General features: G+C 43.0%; 1 protein-coding gene across 1 annotated transcript in view; it reads left to right on the forward strand.

The window, feature by feature from the left end:
- The window catches only part of LOC121458963 (probable asparagine--tRNA ligase, mitochondrial), a 75,417-nt gene that overhangs the window by 26,199 nt on the left and 29,456 nt on the right, over positions 1 to 19,762 (forward strand). Inside the window, exon 6 of the mRNA XM_041668407.1 lies at positions 6,306 to 6,400. Within this exon, the coding sequence (XP_041524341.1) occupies positions 6,306 to 6,400 (95 nt within the window). The remainder of the gene's footprint in view (positions 1 to 6,305; positions 6,401 to 19,762) is intronic.

The raw sequence follows: 19,762 nt of genomic DNA on the forward strand, positions 1-19,762 counted from the left end.
TGTGGCATGCTTCTTATTTACCCATTTTATTCTCCCCTTTTCCATCCTGGGATTCTGAGTAACAGAAGCAAGCGTGAGGATGGCATGGGAGTCCTTGGTTGGCTGCAGAGGTTAAGTAAACACTCATCACTGACTGCGTTCTTTCCAGTGCCGGCTCACTGCACTGGCTCTCCCGTGCTGGCTCACTGCACTCCCTCTCCAGTGCCTGCTCACTGCACTGGCTCTCCTGTGCCTGCTCACTGCATTCCCTCTCCTGTGTAGGCTCACTGCGCTCTCTCTCCAGTGCTGGCTCACTGCGCTCTCTCTCCTGTGTGGGCTCACTGCGCTCTCTCTCCTGTGTGGGCTCACTGCGCTCCCTCTCCAGTGCAGGCTCACTGCACTCCCTCTCCTGTGCTGGCTCACTGCACTCCCTCTCCTGTGCTGGCTCACTGCGCTCCCTCTCCTGTGCTGGCTCACTGTGCTGGCTCTCCAGTACTGGCTCACTGCGCTCCCTCTCCAGTACTGGCTCACTGCATTCCCTCTCCTGTGCTGGCTCACTGCGCGCTCTCTCTCCAGTACTGGCTCACTGCGCTCCCTCTCTCCAGTGCTGGCTCACTGCGCTCCCTCTCCAGTGCTGGCTCACTGCGCTCCCTCTCCAGTGCTGGCTCACTGCGCTGGCTCTCCAGTGCTGGCTCACTGCGCTGGCTCTCCAGTGCTGGCTCACTGCACTCTCTCCAGTGCTGGCTCACTGCGCTGGCTCTCCAGTGCTGGCTCACTGCGCTGGCTCTCCAGTGCTGGCTCACTGTGCTGGCTCTCCAGTGCTGGCTCACTGCACTCCCTCTCCAGTGCTGGCTCACTGCGCTCACTCTCCCCCTCCCCTCCGCACAGCTTACATGGAGACAGCTGACTTGTGTGGGTTTTTCTATTTCATTCCCTCGAGACGGAAATTACTCAGCTATATTTGCTCTGCTGTGAGAACAGGTAACTGGGAGGTAGTTCAAAATATTTGTTTCATATTTTCTTGGAAATCCTTAAAGAAGCAGAGGACTGTACACCTTGATTTTTTTAAAAAAGAAACAGAACATTGATTGTACGCATTTTAAAATGTTTGGTTATTCTTGGTTTTCTGTCTCTTTGTACACTATTTTTTAGCTTCTAGTGGCAGAATAAACTCGCGAAGTTCTTTTGTTTTTCCTGTTGTATGTGATAAAGGCTAAGTTAAACCGTATCGCTCCAATAACTTTTATATGACTGGAAAAGGTTGGTTGGGCCACAGAATAGCGTGGGAAGAACTTTTTAAAAATCATTTGTTGTGTTAGTTTTATATATTTTTGCCCAAAGGTCTTGTCCACATAAAGTCTTACACTGGCACTCAGTCTGTAAAGTAGATTAAAAAGCAGTCGATATTAATTAGGTGGCTGATGGCCTGAACCACGCGGTTGATCGTTCCTGTGAGTAAAGGACAGAGGAGCCTGGGATATTGTGGAGAAAGGTTCCCTCATGAAATACTTTGACTTTGATACAGGGCTAACCGTTCCTACAGGTTAATAACTTTTTATTCTAGAAAACATTATCCTAGTCCAGTAGGAAGGTCTTGAGGCATCTCCTGTGATAGTGCCCACTTCAGGATCTGTCCTGAAAGACCTGCCTGAGGCTCTTCTTGAGCCGGTCTTTCCTGAAATTCACCCGTGACTTGCCTGGTATCTTTGGTTTCTTGCTGTTCGGGTTTTTGTTTTTACCAGATTTCCATATAAGAAAATCTATCATGAATGTTCCTCCCCACTAGCGAAGGTCTTTCACTGTTGGGCTCCATGTTTCCAGGTGTGTGTGTGTCACTGGGGGTGGGCTTTGAGGTTTCAAAAGCCCACAGCATTCCGAATTAGCTTGTTCACTGGCAGGCTTGCCTGTGCCTCCCCTCCCCCACCTGCTATTCCAGGCTATTCCTTCTGCCATGCTCCCTGACATGAGGGTCAAGGGCTCTAGGCCACTAAAACAGCGAGCCTTCTATAAGCTGCTTGGTCATGGTATCTTAGCACAGGAATAGAAAGCCAACAAGACAAGTCTCTTGTAGTTTGGGCTCTCTGAGCACTCACTCCATAGCCAAGATTGGCCCAACAGTCATACTTCTTAGCTTCCTCAGGGGACTACCATTGCCCACGAAGTCCTTTGTTGACTAAAACATAGCTGTGAGGTGTGCGACTTAGTTGAAACAGCCAAACAAGTCTTTTTAGATGACCTTCTTTTACTTGAGAAGTGGGTTAAAGTTCGTACTATCTGGGACTGATTACTGAAGAGTGTTCTGTTCTCTGGGTGTACGGCGGCTTATTCACCTGCTTTTTTTTCTAATTTATGTATGTATGTATGTATGTTTTTTCAAGACATGGTTTCTCTGTAGCTTTGGTGCCTGTCCTGGAACTAGCTCTTATAGCCCAGATTCTCCTCGAACTCATAGAAATCCTCCTGCTTCTGCCTCCCTAGTGCTGGGATTAAAGGCGTGCGGCACCACCGCCTGGCTTTATTCACCTTCTAAAAGATGTCTCAGTTGCTTCCCAGTTCTGGCAGCTATGAATAATGCTGCTGTAAACATCCCTATACAATTTTCTTTTCAATACGGACATAAGCTTTCAGCTCTTTTGGATAAATACAAAGGGACACAGACAGGCACTGATTCATGGTGTATGTTTGTTTTGTAAGAAATTAGGTGTGTTACAAACGAAGTAGCTGTACCGTTTTGCCTTCCCATCAATGGTCACCGAGCGTCTGCCGTTTCCCATCTTCCCCATCGCTCAGTGCTGTCAGTGTTCTGGATTTTGACCTTTGCCCTAGGCTCGCGATAATCTTGATGGGCTTTTCAGGGTATGTGACTGGCATCCTGCCGTGACTCATTTTCTGTGGATCACACGCCTCATCCACTCCCACCCTGGGCTAGGAAAATGAGCAGCAGTCTGTGACCCAGAATTCCTTAGTATACCTGCAGAAGCCAGAGCCCGGGGAGAGGTTTAAGTTCCTTGGAGACAGCATACCATTGTGTGACTCAGTAAGGATTTCGTCAGTATCCAGACACACTCACTTTCAAAAAATGCTACTTAAGGGTCTTTGTTTGGTTGGTTTTTTTTAACATTTATCTGTCTGTCTGTTGTGTGTGTGCCTGTGCTCACAGGAGTCACTTTTCCTTTCACCGTGTGGGTTCCAGGAATTGAGCTCAGATTGTCACACTCAGCGGCAGATGTGTTATATGCAGAGCCATCTCTCTGCACCCCACCTCCACCCCAGCCCTGAATTGAAAATTCTGTATTACGAACATTCTGCTTGGTTGAGTTAACACATAAAATTTAAAAAAAAAAAAAAAAAAAGGCTTCCTTGGGGACCTTGTCTCTGTCTCACCAATGTGTCCAGCATTTAGCCTGGTGCCTAGCACATCCTGTAACAACGTTCCTTCAGTAGAACCCTGAATTGACATGGGACCTGGTCCTGTGCAAAAGTACCTGTAATTGAGGCAGTACACAAGTTCAGTCTGCAGTGGCAAGAACAGGAAGAAAATCTCCATACGGAATAAAGTGAGTAAAAATGCCTGAGTAACTAAACATCAAGACAAAGAATAAAATTCTTAGATCAGATTAGTATGGAGGGGCTAGGAGATGACCCAGGTGCTGAGAGCGCTTTAAGCTCTTGCACAGGTTCAGTTCCCAGCACCACATTACAGCTTCCCACCCTCCATTACTCCAGTTCCAGGGACTCAGTCGCTTATCTGGCCTCCAAGGGCACCAGGCACACACACAGTGCACATATACGCGTGCAGGCAAACCAGATAGACCGAGGGGACGTAGGGCAAAACTAAAATCTACTGGTCTAAAAAAAAAAAAGTATAAACAAGGTAGCAATAAAATGACTCCTACTCATAGGTCAGTCATCATCATCAGAGGAACTTCCTCCTGCAGTTCATGGACGCACAGACGAAGACCCGTGGTCAGAAAGTACACACAGAGAGTTATGCCCTTGGAACAATCAGCTGCAAGTAAACTGTCTCCATCAAATCCCTCTCCTCAGCTCAGGGAGCCCTGAAGACGAGGAGACAGAGTATATAAAGAGGGGATGGGGGACACCAGGAGAACAGGGCCCTTTCAGTCAACATGCAAAGCTCATGCGAACTCACAGAGATTGAGGCTGCATGCACAAGGCCTGCATGGGTCTGCACCGGTTCCTGCAGCATTGTGGGGTGCAACCCCTGTGGGGGTCAGATGGCCTTGTCACGGGGTTACATATCACATATTTACATTAGGATCCATAACAGTAGCAAAATTACAGTTATGAAGTAGCAATGAAAGTAATTTTGTGGTTGGGGGTCACCACAGCATGAGGAACAGTATTAAAGGGTTGCAGCGTGAGGGAGGTTGAGAACCACTGAATTATGGCTTCCAGTTTAGTGTTTTTATGGGATCCCTGAGTGTGCGAATGAGTGGGCCGCTGTTTCTTGTGCCTTCTCTTGTTTTTTTCTTCTGTTTATTTTGTCCAATTCCAGTATGTTAGTTTGTGTTTTATTTTATTCCATTTTTTAATTGTTATTTTCCCTTAGAACCCTGTTCGTTTTCTAATGAGACAGAAAGGGTGGGTGAGGAGGTGGGGAGGGACTAGGAGAAATAGAGGGAGGGGAAACTGTAATCAGATTATATTACGTGAGGAAAAAAATCTAGTTTCAATAAAAGGGAAAAAATGAATATTTAGAAGGTAGTTAGATAACGTGCATTTAGTAGAACAACAGTCGTGGGTTCCCTGCTCGGTCTGTGAACTCCCAGCCATGGACTTTTACTAGGTTTACAATACAGGCACAAATTCCCCGATTTGGAACAGGCATCAGATCAGAAAATATTTGACTGTTCCCAGTTTGAACATATCTGGGGTGGAAGGGTACGTATACATAGCCCCAAATTCCCCACAGTGCGCATCCTGAGCTTTGTTGTGTGAGTTGTTTTGTTGAAGTGCTAATGATCAAACTGGCCTTTGCACTTTGAATGTGTGTGTGTGTGTGTGTGTATGTATGTCACTGAATTTTCGCCTGTACTTGATGTAACTTTTTAATAATATATTTTAACTTAATATAACTTTGTTATTTTTAGCAGTCTAATGTTTGTCAAGTTTTCTTAGCATGCCTTATTTGTATTTTGCTTTTTTAAATTTCTTGCTCAGTTTGAGAACCTCTGCACATCTATCTTAGCCATTTAACCATGCTTTTTCTGTAAATCTACTTTCCTATTTACAGCAGATTATTTTCTTTCTTGTTTTCTTGGCAGGAGAGAGGCTTTATTCTGCCCATTAATCACTTACTAATTTTAAAGATTTGTTTTTATTTTTCATTAATGTGTGCGTGCGTAGGTCTGTGTGGATATAGGCCATGTATGCGTCTGATGCCCACAGAGGCCAGAAGGCATGGGATCCCTGGAAGCAGATGTTACAGATGGTTGTAACTTCGTCTGATCGGGCTGTCTGATGTTGCTTCTGGGACCCAGTGCAAGTCCTTTCTATCGTAGCCACAAGCCATCCCCCTGCCACTAGCACTGGCTGATTTCCTCGGCTGCAAATACTGTTTTCTTCATCCAGCGTCCCTCATTAGCTTGTCAGTCTGTGATTTATTAAATAAAATTCTTTAACTTTGGTGTTCTCAGACTCACCTATCAGTATGCCAGCTACTAGTAATGGAATTGTTTAGAATTATAAATTTAAGATTGCAATCCTAAGCCTTAAATTCATAACCCGGAGGGGGGGTAGTTTTTGAACTTGTGAGATTCAGAATTGCTGTTTTGTTTGTTTGGGTTTTTTTTTTTTTCACCCTTGCGGCCAGACTTTGCTTTATTTCCCAGGTCCCCTAAACTCATGGGTATGCAGCATCCTCTCGCCTCAGCCTTGGGTAGCTGGAAACAGATGTGGGCTGCCCCACCTTGTGAATGATTGCATGAGTCCATTCTCCATATGTGCTTATAGAATTGACCCCCCAAATTATGGTTCCTCATGTTGTGGTGAACCCCAACCACAAAATTATTTTGGTTGCTACTTTACAACTGTAATTTTGCTATTGTTACGAATCATTATGTAGGTATCTGTTCTGTGTTTTCCTATGGTTTTAGGCAGCCCCTGTAAAAGGGTTACTGTGTTCTGAAATTATTTGGTAAGCTCCTTTGCTGTCAGTGCCTGCATAGGTGTGTTGCGTTAGGTACATGCAGTCCTTGCACAGGCTTAACTGCAATGTTGTTTTCAGCTGTGGATCGTGTGTGGTTGGAAAAAGCAACCAAGATGCATAATTGATTTTCATGGCTTGTGTTTTTTATTTACAGCCTTCAAGCAAAATGAAGGTGCCCGAGGAGAATTTCTTCAATGTTCCTGCTTTCTTAACTGTCTCGGGACAGCTTCACCTAGAAGTGATGTCAGGGTACAGAATTTTATTTTATTTTTCTTGTGTATGCTGATTGTGATTGGGTGCCAAAGGAAACAGTGTGCTCAAACCTAAAAGCTGAAATTCTTCTATCATTAGTGTAGCAAAAGTAGATTTAATGGACAGTTTGAAAAATGTCCAAGAGAGGAGCTAGAGAGATGGCTCAGTAGGTAAGAGTTCTTGTTGTCTTGAAGAGGACCTGGGTTTGGTTCCCAGCACCCACGTGGTGGCTCCCAACTGCGTATTGAGTTCCAGGGGGTCAGATATCCTCTTCTGACCTCTGAGAGTACCAAGCGTGCACACAGTACATGTACACACATGCAGGCAAAGCATGTACTCATAAAACAAATCAATAAATATAAAAAGGAAAGGAAAAGGAAATGTCCAAATGCTTTCTGAGTAACATCACATTTAGACTTCTGTTTTTAATAAGAAGTTTAATGGTAAAATGTGAAGTTGTAATTTTTTTGTATTCCTTATTATTCTTGCTTAAATCCTAACCATGTAATCTAAATTTCAATATAAATGACGATGCTCACAGTTTATGCCTAAATTAGATACTAGCTCATTTCACTTGGAGGAAAAACAAACAAACAAACCCAAAAAACGTAGGCTGTACGGTGGTGGTGCACGCCTTTAATCTCAGCTCTCTGGAGGCAGAGGCAGGAGGATCTCCGTGAGGGTAAGGCCAGCCTGGTTTACAGAGTAAATTCCAGGACTGGTTCCAAAGCTACACAGAGAAACCCTGTCTCGAGAAACAAAATAAAATAGAAACCAGTTTTGCTCAGTATTTAATGCATTCCTGCGTGCCTGTGTCCAGAAGAAGGCATGGGGTCCCATAGAACTGGAGCTGCAGGCAATCGTGAGCTGCCCCTGGGAACTGAACTTAGGTCCTCTGTAAGGGCAGCAAGCACTCCTACCCACTGAGCCCTCTCTCCCAACCACCAGCAGGTAATTTTAAAAAGGGAAGTTAACACACGGGACTGTGAATATACTACCAAGAGTTTTATGTTAAATTGAGTAAATTTGTACGACTGTCAGACCTCTGGAAAGTCTGTGTATTCCTCTGGGCCCAACTTCTACTCCCTTTCTTAAAGAAAAGATCGGACAACAAGCTCTTTAGAGTTCTTCCTTAGTCTCCTGTCTGTGGTTCTCTAACTGCTTTCTGTCTTTTCTTTTTCTTTCTTTCTATTTTTAGTGGGGGTAGGGGGGTGAGACAGGGTTTCTCTGTGTACCTCTGGCTGTCCTGAAACTTACTAGGTAGACCAGGCTGGCCTTGAACTTAAAGATCTGCCAGCCTCTCCCTCCCAAGTGCTGGGACTAAAGGCGTGGGCCACCACCACCCAGCCATAGATAGTTTTAACAACTGGCCAATTAAGAATTCTGTATTATTACAAACTACTTGGTGTCCTGCATACCAATAGACCAATAAACCCTAACTTCTGGTGTCATCTCATAACTGAAAGAAATTGTTTGTTTCTGTAGAGGACAAAATGTACAAATTGGTATGTAATTCGACATACTCCAGGATATTTCTTTCGCAGTAAAGAAATAATGCAAGTGCCTTCTCCTCGGTGTGTCCTTTGCACTGGTCCTTATTCCTATATTGCATTGAAAAGACGTTACTTTTTAAAAGCTGTTTACCTATTAGCCTATATCCAAGGTATAGATAAGCTTTATAAATAACCTTTTGTACGAGGCACATGCCTGCAACCAGCGTTTAGGAGGAGAAAGGACCAGTAGTTCAAAGTCAGCCTCAGCTACCGAGCGAGTTTCAGGCCTCAAACCACATGTGTATGGGACGTGTTTACCAGGCATTTATTTCTGTATTATAAGACCATGTAGTAAACAAGCCTCTTTCTCAGGACAGTGACCTATAAAATACAGTGTACAATGAAACTTGATGAGGATTAATTGGTGAAATACTAGGTCCTTAATTTATAATCCGTGTGTCTGATAATGTCATGCAAATGTTGCTGGTCTAATATGCATCGTTCTGGAACTGTTAATATGCAGCACATCGTGTCTCATGATTCACTCTGATAAGAAATGTTTAGTGTTCTTTCTCTTAACTTTGGATTTTGCTAAGTTTTATTTAAACGACTGACCATTAAAGGCACGAATGTGGTTAAATGTAGAAGGCTAACATTTTCCAAAGAACCTCTGTGAGTCTGATGGGTTTATGACTCTGTTTGCAAGGCTCTTCATGTTTTAAGTAGGTGCTCTGCTTTGGATTGTTTTCTGGGTGTATAGACAAGTGGTTACAGTCCCCACCTCCGCCCTTGCCGCTCCCCGGACCCCCCATTACCAGGCTAGGGCGCAGAGTTAGCCAGTGACTGTTAGGCAGAGTGCAGGCTTTATGTGGGTTTTACTGGTTTCCCTATGATACCCTCTTTTTCCAGGGTCCAGCTCAAGATATCTGAAATACAGTTGTCTTCTTCCCAAGTCTTTCCCAGGTTTTGTCTGTGTGGCCTGTAGACTGTCACCTGATCTCGGTTCCTCTCCAGATGAGTCCTGGCTAGGGTGGTTTTCTGAGAGAAGGCTGCTCTCGTTACATCGCTGAGGGAGTCTGTGTCTCTGCATGGGGACGCTGACTGCACTGTTTCTAGAGTAGTGGAGGTCAGACCTGGAAGGTTTGTGCGCTTTGTTTAGTCTGTCATTTTGACATCAGAATGGACTCAGGTACATCTAGCTTACAGTTTGAGTTCCTCGATATCGCTTTATCTACTTAGTTACTTAAACCACTTTAGGTAATTAAGGTAATTAAGTAATTACAGAAAACTCCGCACAGATCCGGTCTCGTGTCCTGTAAGTACTTTCATGTCATCTGGTAGTACAGGATGTCTTAGAGGGTTTCCCTTTGTTTATGTTTGTTCACCATTTCTATTCTTGTCCCTCCCTTTGATGAATCCACACTGACACGTCACTATCTCGTAGAGTGCGCAGTAAACACAAGAGTCATGCACATATTCTTAGGGCTGTACATTTTGACCCCTGTGCCCACCATTACTATGTAGAGAATAGCTGCCCTGCTGTGGACGCTCTCCTGTGATTGTGCACTGTGTTTTCATGGTTCCTGACTGCATGGGCGGAGGAGTGTGCACTGAGGTGCCTCTGTGTCTTCGTCACTGGCTACCTCACTCCCTTTTAATGTTGAGCCATTGTGTAGTTCCTGTGTAGTACTGTTTATCCGTTCACCCACTGAAGGACATCTCTTTATTGTTTCCAAGACCGTACGCATTTCCCAGGCTTTCTTCCCACACTCACACACTTGAAATACATGTTTTGAATAGCAACTTTTACATTTTTATTACTCTGTGTGTGTGTGTGTGTGTGTGTGAGAGAGAGAGAGAGAGAGAGAGAGAGAGAGAGAGAAGAGGAGAGGAGAGGAGTAACGGTTAGAAAGCTGCTCTGTGCCATCGTTTCTCTCCCTGCAACTTTCCGTGGGTCCTAGGGATGGCGCTCAGTTAACCAGGCTTGTGCAGCCAGCACCTTCAACAGTCTTGCCTGCCTGCAGCTGGCATTCTTTATTTTTTTTCCTTTAGCCTTTCTTCTTTTAATATTTTTAAAAAATAGTGTCTAATATCTTCATAATCAAAAAAAAATCTGTTTCCGTTTTGATGGGGAAATCAGCTTGGACATTGCCCCGATTCCATTCAGCTTGAGTCTGTGATGGACATGAGCTTTCCTCAGGTCATTTCTTCATGTTCTCCAGTGAGCTCCTAAGCCGTGCTCTGCCCCCCTCCCCAGGTGAGGCGGATGGCATTGGAACAGGACCTAGCTGAGGTCCCCTTGTAACGGAGTGTGGACCTGTCTTCCCATCTGCTTGTTGGACTTCTTTGGTCTTCATCCACATGAAACTTTCCTTAACTTTATAACTTCTGTGCATTTAGTTGACTCAGTGTTTACTGAAAGCTGTGTGGTAAGCACAAGATCTAGGTTCATGGCTGCAGAGATATACAGATATTTATTACCCCATAAACGCTTTTGAGCAAGATGTGCATTAAATAATGAGTCATAAGTATGGTAGCCATTATTTTAAAAGATTGTCCTAAACACAAGAGCAGCTGCCAAGGGAATTTCACCTTGTCTGGGTTAAATTTAGAGGTAATGTTATCTCCGTGTTTACATGAAAATAAGTCTTAAAATGGCACCCATATTTAATGGTTATGACTTTTGTATTTGATATAATGCTTCACGTTTGTATTCTTGAAGCCACAGAAGTCCAGTTATTGTAGAACATTTATCATATATAATCTTTAGTTTGCTGTCCCTGTTTCTCCATGTGGCTCTGGAATATCTTCCGTTGTGATGGATTTGTTATTGAATGAGTTATTTTGGCAGAATCATTAAAAGCTAGAAAACTGTGTAGCTTCTCTGTCTAATCAACTTCCAGATACTTAGAATCTATTGTTAGACTTCATATGAAGAAGTTACAGCTTTGTGTCCTGTCTCTAGGAGAATTGCCAGGATAATGAAGACTGGGGTAGACTAACCAAGTAGTTGAAGATTCTGTGTGTATTTAACATGGGGAAGACAGAGGAGGGGTGTTTTATAGGTGTTAAAATCTGCTTTGTGGGCTGCTTATCAGATCACTGTGTGCAGATAATTAAATTATATATTTTTAAGAACAACTTTCTTGACATAACTCAACATACACGATTCATGGCTTTAGGCTAGGGAAATGGCTCAGTCAATGAAGTATTTGCCATCCAGGCACACAGACATGGAGCTTACTGTTCATGAAACGCAATACCTGTCAGTGTTGTCTAGAAGCAGCCACTGATCGGCTAACTAGGGAGACATCAAATTAATCCTTAGTAATTCGGCCCATGTGGACAGTGATTAGATCTATAAAAAGCAAAGCAAATACTGTTACGTCTTTCAATTACTGTATGATCTCGTCCCGATTGCTCGGGGAGCTTTAATTACTTCTTTAGGAGGAAGAAAACCTGTGTGTGTGTGGGGTGTGTGTGTGTGTGTGTGTGTGTGTGGTGTATCTGGTGAATGTAAGCTACATTGGGAACAGAGAGCTTTTACCATTTTGAAATGTTTTTCCTCACTCCTTCCCCTCTGAAAGTAACAGTGGCTATCCGTGTATTCAACCATGGCTCAGTATTCACCTAAGCAGTAGGTAACTGTTGGACATCAGGGAGGATGTTGAGTATGGAGAGGGCTCCTAAGATATTCTCATCCCTGCCAAAAGCGCTGGGCCTGTCAATCAAATAAATGGTCCTGTTAGCTGAAGTAAATGCAGTCAGAGAGAGTTAAGTTGGAATTCTGTCATCTTTACATACTTACGGTGTAAGCTCAGTGTCGGTCTCCACTTTATAAAACAAATTATGATAACTTCCTTTTAGAGCCGTTGTGAAAATCCAAACACTTGCCACAGTGTAGGCCCTGACTTGTTAGTGCGCTGCTGGTGGTAGTATTGGCGGCTGGGTCCTCGCTGGCAGACAGATAAAGTAGTGTGACCGGGCAGAATCGCCTGACAGGTCATTTTCAAGTTGTTTTCCAGCAGAATAGACTGGAGTTCCCAGAAGCAAGAGAGTTGGGATAGAGAGTGGGTCCGCCTGAATTCAGGGCTCTCAAGACAGGTCAGGTAAAACCAGACCGGAGCCTGGAATGAAGGACTGGATCACACTCAGATACACTGAAGCCTGAAGAGCACATCAGAGCTAAGACGGGAATTGAGAGCAGATGAGACTACAGTGTACTAGTGCAGTGCTCAGTGTGTTGACTGTAGGACGGAATATTCTGGATTCTTGGTTTTTTTCCTTCAAACAGGATCATTTCTGTGCCCATCTAGAATTTCCCAGGCATGCCTGACATGTCTTTTATTTCTGTAACTGAAGCACAATCAGAATGTAAATAATTAGAACGTAATACAGCATAAATTATCCCCTCTCTCCAGACACGTCTAGGTGGGGTTAAGCTGTTAACAGGCTCCACGGTTGTCTTTGCAGTTTATGTATGTATGGTAAACTAATAACAAAATTCACCATCTTAACCAAAATACATTGGCAGTGTTACACATCCATCCCCACATGCCACAAGTGTACTGAATGTACCATTTGTTTGAGGAGATAGCACATACACACATTAAACATTTTTAAACACACACACACATGTCTTGGTGTAAATGTGTGTGCGTGTGTGTATGTATGTATGTATGAGGTGTGTGTGTGATAAGTGCAACTCATAGGCCCCCTTGCAGAAGTCATATTATCCCTTGAAAATTTCATAATTTATCTAATGACATTATTGGGAAGTGGTGGAGATAAAGGTAAGGTTGGATTGGAAGTAGCAGGGCTCAGAGCAGGGGTCTTCTAGAAGGCTTTCTCACCCTTGGCCCCTTCCTGTCCATCTCTCTGGTTTCGAACTGCCATGTGAACAAATCTGTGGGATATTATGACATGGAGAGTGGACAGCCTTGTCTTGTTCCTGATTTCAGTGGAATCGTCTTGAGATTCTCTCCATTTAGTTTGATGTTGGCTGTTGGCTTGCTGTATATTGCCTTTATTATGTTTAGGTATGTTCCTTGTATCCCTGCTCTCTCCAAGACCTTTATCATGAATGGGTGTTGGATTTTGTTGAAGACTTTTCCAGCATCTAATGTGATGATCATGGTTTTTTTATTTTTTGGTTTGTCTATACGGTGGATTACATTGACAGGTTTTTGTATGTTGAGCCATCCCTGCATCTCTGGGATGAAGCTGATTTGATCATGGTGGGTGATGGTTCTGATGTGTTCTTGGATTTGGTTTGCCAGTATTTTATTGAGTATTTTTGCATCAATGTTCATGAGGGAGATTGGTCTGTAATTCTCTTTTGTTGTTGTTGTTGTGTATATTTGTATGGTTTGGGTATGGGGTAACTGTAGCCTTGTGAAAAGAGGTTGTTGTTGTGTGTATTTGTGTGGTTTGGGTATGGGGTAACTGTAGCCTTATGAAAAGAGGTTGTTGTTGTGTGTATTTGTGTGGTTTGGGTATGGGGTAACTGTAGCCTTGTGAAAAGAGCTCAGCAGTGTTCCTGCTGTTTCTAGTGTGTGGAACAATTTGGGGAGTGTTAGTATTAGCTCTTTTTTGAAATTCTGGTTGAATTCTGCACTGAAACCGTCTGACCCTGGCCTTTTTTTGGTTGGGAGACATTTTTTAATGACTGCTTCTATTTCCTTAAGGATAATAGGTCTATTTAAATTATTTATGTGGTCTTAATTTAACTTTGGTAAGGGGTACCTTTCCAGAAAATGGTCCATTTCTTTTAGATTTTCCAGTTATGTGGAATATAAATTTTTGAAGAATGACCTGATGATTCTTTGGATTTCCTCAGTGTCTATTGTTATGGCCCCCTTTTCATTTCTGATTTTGTTGATTTGGATATTCTCCCTCTGCCTCTCTGTTAGTTTGGATCAGGATTTGTTAATCTTACTGATTTCCTCAAAGAACCAACTCTTTGTTTAATTGATTCTCTGTATTGTTCTTTTTGTTTCTATTTTATTGTTTTCAGCCCTGAGTTTGATTATTTCCTGCTGTCTACTCATGGGTGAATTTGTTCCTTTTTGTTCTAGAGTTTTCAGGTATTCTGTTAACTCACTAGTGTGAGCTTTCTCCACTTTGTTTATGTACCCACTTAGTGCTGTGAACTTTTCTCTTAGCTCTGTTTTTATGATGCTAAATTTGGGTATGCTGTCCTCTGATTTTCATTGAAATCTAGGAAATCTTTAATTTATTTCTTTATTTCTTCCTTGACACAGTGGTAATTCAGAAGAGAATTGTTCAGTTTCCATGAGTTTATAGGCTTTCTGTAGTTTGTATTATTGTTGAATTCTTACTTTAATCCATGGTGATCTGATATTTATTTTATTACAATTTTTTTTAATCTGTTGAGGTAAACTTTGGAGAAGGTTCCATGAGGTGCTCAGAAGAAGGTATATTCTTTTGTGTTTGGATGAAATGTTCTATAGATGTCTGTTAAGTCCAACTGAGTCATAACATCTGTTAGTTCCCTTATTTCTGTGTTAATTTTCTGTCTGGCAGACCTGTCCATTAGTGAGAGATTAATAGAAATGGGTAAATTTAAAATGTAAGGGCTAGCTAGAAATATACTTGAGTCATTGACCAAACAGTATTGTAATTAATATAGTTTTTGTGTGATTATTTGGGTCTGGGCAGCCGGGAAACGAACATGCAGTCTCTGACTACAGAAGAAAATAGTAACTAAAATCTTGGAAAATCTGCCATAAAAATACATTTAAAAACTTTGCCAGACAGAAAAGATGTATGCCTTTAATCCCAGCACTCATAGAGAGGCAGGTGAGTCACTGTGAGCTAGTTCCAGGATAGCCAGGGTGGAGGGGGACCTTGGAATATGAGGTCAGAGATATGATTTAGCAGTTAAGAGCATGTACTGCTCATAAAGAGAACCCAGGTGTGATTCCCAGCATTCCTGCCCAGTGGCGTATAGCTGCCTGTTACTCGAGCTCTAGGGAGATCCAATACTGCTGGCCTCTGCAGATACTAGCTCTCATACACACTCATGGACACACATGTGTATATAATTAAAAAATAAAAATAACTGGGTGGTGGTACACACCTTTAATCCCAGCACTTGGGAGGCAGAGGCAAGCAGATCACTGTGAGTTCAAGACCATCTTGGTCTACAGAGTAAGTTTCAGGATAGCCAGGCCTACACAGAGACCCTGTCTTGAAAAAGGAAGGGAAGGAGGGAGGATGGAAGGAAGAAAGGAAAAAGAAAAGAAATAAAAATAAATCTTTTAAAATCTTGGAATATGCTAGGTGGTGGTGATGCATGCCTTTAATCTCAGGAAACAGAGACAGATGGATCTCTGTGAGTTCAAGGCCAGCCTGTGAGTTCCAGGGCAGGCTCCAAACCCTGTCTTGAAAAACCAAAAAAAAAAAAAAAAAAAAAAAACCAAGAAATTAAAAGTAAAATTAAAAATTAAAAAATCTTGAAATACTATCTGTTGATATACTGAAACAGTTTAACTGATATATATATATATATAATATTACCATGTAATAAATATGAATTTTTATCTTAATTTAAAACTTTTGGTATGTTTCCTTAAAAATCAAAACTTACTTTTTTCTGCACAGTCTTGATGAATTACTGAAATAATTAAATTGCTTCTGTATATGTTATTTAACTGAAACCTACACTGACAAACTGAAGGAGGGATGGGGCAGGTCGAATATCTAAACAGCTTTAGAAACCCGCCAACCAGCTGTCTGCCGTAACTGGTCTCTCTCACACGGCCAGCTGTCTGACGTAACTGGTCTCTTTCGCACGGCCAGCCACGGTTCATTTCAGGTCAGTTGTTACAAAGCAGGTTCTGTCCAAATCAGGATTTACGGTCATCCTAAAGCAGATGACTATGAATACATTAAACATCTGTTTTCACTAGTATTATCTCTTTTAAGGGAATTATTTCACAGAGGGCGTGGTGGACCCTAGTAGAAATGCAAGAAACTGGAGCTAGAGAAGTGGTTCGGGGGCTGAGAGCATCTGCTGTTCCTGTAGAGGACCCCAGTCAGTTCCCAGCACCCACATGGTAGCTCTGTAATTCCAGCTCCTGAGGATCCCGGTGCCCTCTGAACTCTGGGCACCAGGTCCAGTGTGGTGCACATACGTGCAGAAAAGGAGTCTTTAAGACCAGGACAGTGAGGACTTCATCTTTTACTCCTTTACAGACGCTAATGAAGAATCTTGTTCATTTCTTTTCTTCTGTCTCATGAACGAAACCTAATAACAAGTTTGCACAGATATTGGTTAATTTTGTTTGCGTTTCTCTTGACACCGCCACCTACTCTATCTCCTGTGATATATTGTGTCCTGAAAAAAAAAAACAAATGAAGGAAGAAAATACAATGTTTTACCATTTGAGACAGGTGACTAGAATAGAGAAGCAGATGTGGAGTTAAATCTCTACAGTTTGGAGCGTATGCAAACCCCTAGTGAGCCGTATTTCACGTTTAAAAGGCAGGGTTAGCGCCTGCCAATTATGATTAGAATTATGATAGAAATGTTTTTGATGTTCTTGAAAATTCCTTTGTTGAGACTAATTTTTTTTATGGAACATTTTATTTGCTTGCTTGTTTTTTGAAGCAGGGTGTAGCCTTGGCTATCCTAGAACTAGCTCTGTAGACCAGGCTGGCCTTAAACTCACAGAAGAGGCAGACTTGATTCCTGAGTCCTGGGGCTAAAGGTGGGCGCCGCCACCACCCCATTTCTGGGACACTTATTTATTAATTTTGCTTAGCTTTTTCAGCGGTATAATTATTCTGGGCATTGCTCCTTGTTGTACTTCAGGACACTAGGAAAGTTCAGTGGAAAAAACCTGAACTCCGGGTCATTTTTATCTGTGTCTGTTTTGCGTGTTCCCAGTCGGACAGCCAAGCTCTTTGGAGAGTCTCATCTTCAGCGACATGGACAAGGTGGTTCATGGTTTGTACAGTTTTAAAAAACACTTGTATTTGAAAGTTAACAAAAGCTGCAAGCATGCTCTACTAAATAATCCTTGGGTTCCACCAATACCTTTCTGAGGGAAAGCCGTCCTTTCAGGGACTATGAGTCTGTGCTCTGTAAAGCAGTCACTGTGAGAGAGGGGAAGAGCCAAAGGTTGGCATGGAAGACCAGGGCTGCGGGAGACAATAACCTGCTCTGGCTAGACCCTGGAGCAAGTTAAGAAGTTTTTCCTCAGTAGTTGGTCATCTTCGGGCTGTGCTGAGGTTTCAACAGTCCGTTCCGATGCTAGACAGACTTACCGCGGTGATGGACTCTTCTGTGCTGTGTTGTCCAGTGTGGACGCCACCAGCCATGGTTGTGGTTTGCACTTTAAGGTTGACTGGTGAGATTGCCATACTTCAAAGAACTAAATTTCTGTTAATTTTATTTAATTGTCACTACATGTAAGTAGCCATATGTGGTTGGTAGCTGTATGTGGAACAAGGAAGATCTGTTTGACACCCTGTGTGCCTGAAGTCATTCCCTGTTTGGAGCTTTCTCTAGCCTCGGGTGACTGTATAGATATCAGTACCTGATTTGTTGGATTAAAGGGACAATGGGGAGAAGGGAGAGTTGGAAGCTCATGGACTCAGTGGTGGCCTGGTGGTCCTTTGGGCTCTGATGCTGGTACTTTTATTATAATTTTATCACTTTTATTTTCTGCATTAGCTTGTTCATTTTGACTCCTTTTGGTATCTAAATATTGTATAGTCACAAATTTAAACTTTTAAAATAAATGCACAGGGACAACGTGTGTGTGTGTGTGTGTGTGTGTGTGTGTGTGTGTGTGTCTCCTGCTGCCCCTTCCCAGAGAGACCCATCTGCCTATGAACCCGCCTTGTTACCTCGTCTCTGTGGACCTATGGATTGGAGCATGATTATCCTTTATCTTACAGCTAATATCCACTTATGAGTGAGTGCACACCGTGAATGTTAGTATCTAATAAACAGGCAGAATAAGTGGCCTGTGAAAAGAAGAGACAGAGTAGGAGAAAGCCAAAGAGAGCACAGTGAGTTATTTCAGGAAATGGAGGCCATTATCCTTTATCGAGGCTTGCAGGGAAGGCTCTTAATGTCCTGGCTGCTGCTGCCTCCTTGACCTCACCCCTGCCAGTCACCCTGCACCGGCCTGCTTTTGCTTGTAGTGTGCATCAGGCTCTTCCCTCTCACACAGCCTAAGTGCCTCGTGTGTCCGTTGCCGGGATGTCCTTTTCAACCCGTGTCGGGGAGGAGTAGCGAGTACTGGAGCTCTTCTACTGTTGTCGCCAGGAGTTTCTTGTATAAAATTAAATTTTGCTTGGGCCTCAAATTCAATTCTAAGTAAAATATTAAAGGCGAGTTAAAATGAATCTTTTTTATGACATTGGTTTATCGTGTTTGTGTCTGTTTCTGTGCACATGCAGGCACATACATGCACGCACCCGTACACACACGTGGAGTTCAGAGGACAGGTTACGGGTGTTGGCTCTCTTCTGCCGTGTGGGTCCTGGGGGTTAAATTCAGGCTCGCCCCTCCACCCACACAGCCATCTCACTTGCCACAGAAGGACCTGAATTCCAGAAAGCCTGTGGCATATGGAGATGATGAGGTCACCTGTCAGTCATAGGTGGCAAATGCATTACAGTATTAATAAAGCATTGGGCACAGAATAGTAACAGACTATGTTTTTGCATTGCTGAAAGTTAACTTCGATCCTTGTGCCTGTTTTTAACTTTACTTTCGGCTCAGTGAGCGGTCCTGGCTGCCCTTACACTTGCTCCATCGCTCCGGCAGACCTTGATTTTGTACTTTCTTGCCTTGACTTCCACAGTTGCTGGGTTGACAGGCAGGCATTAAGGAGCTGACGGTCACTTTGTCCACCAAATACAACCAGACGGGTGAGATCAGGCCCTTCCTGAGTGATGGAGGAAAGACTTCGCCTGTACAGTGCAGGTGACACGGAGGCTGGGGAGTACCTGGGTGCCGACCGACTATTGCCCTGTCACGGTGATTAAGTCTCAGGCCAAAGAACAGAAAGTCCTGTATTTTCCCTAGCTGTGGAGCTTCGTTCTTCAAAAAGAATAAATGGTCACACATTCAGTGACCGTTTTATTGTTAATCTGCTTAGCAGCTTGGGGCTTCAGAAAGCTGAGGGGGGAGTGCCTCTGTAGAGCCTTCTCTGTAATTGCACTTTTTCCCCAAAAAGCCATTTTTGTGGCTATCTTGATTGATGTGTATTGAATGTACTTTTGTTATCTTAAGATCTACTCGAAGCTCATGACTTTCCTTATATAGCTCTCATCTCTCCATAATTTGGCACAGAAATGGTTTTTAGGGCTGGATGTTTTCTGCTGGTCCCCTCTTGCAGCAGGGCCGACCTTTCACCTGATTCCGTGGCTTATTTTAGGAACAGCCTTGTTCTCTGCTTTTATTTTAAATGTTGGTTGGTTTAAGCTTTGCTACACTTGTTCTCACCAAAAGGCCAAAAAGCTGTGTTTAAGCCTTGCTGCAAAAGGCTTCGTGACTGTGGAAGGCTTAAGATAAAAGGGGGAAAATGGAATAAATTAAAATGAATGCTTTCATGTAGATCCAGAAACAAAGTTATTGCAAAACACACTACAAATCCATACCAAGCCTTCCCTCCTGTGAGAGTCTGAAGGCCACGGCTGACTCACTTACTACAGTTATAACTGGTAATGTGTTATTCTTGCTTATGAATGACAACATCAGCTCTGCTTCTGACACAAGCTGCTCATAGAGGCGGTACAGCTGCTACTTAACCGAGCTGTCTTTGACAAGGGAGAACGTACTATACATTTTTCTTGTCTAATTTTCTGAGCTGAAAAATGTTTA

The sequence above is a fragment of the Microtus oregoni genome, unplaced genomic scaffold, assembly GCF_018167655.1.
Source record: "Microtus oregoni isolate MIOR12 unplaced genomic scaffold, Mior012 000018F_ref0000195, whole genome shotgun sequence".
Taxonomy (NCBI): Eukaryota; Metazoa; Chordata; class Mammalia; order Rodentia; family Cricetidae; genus Microtus; species Microtus oregoni.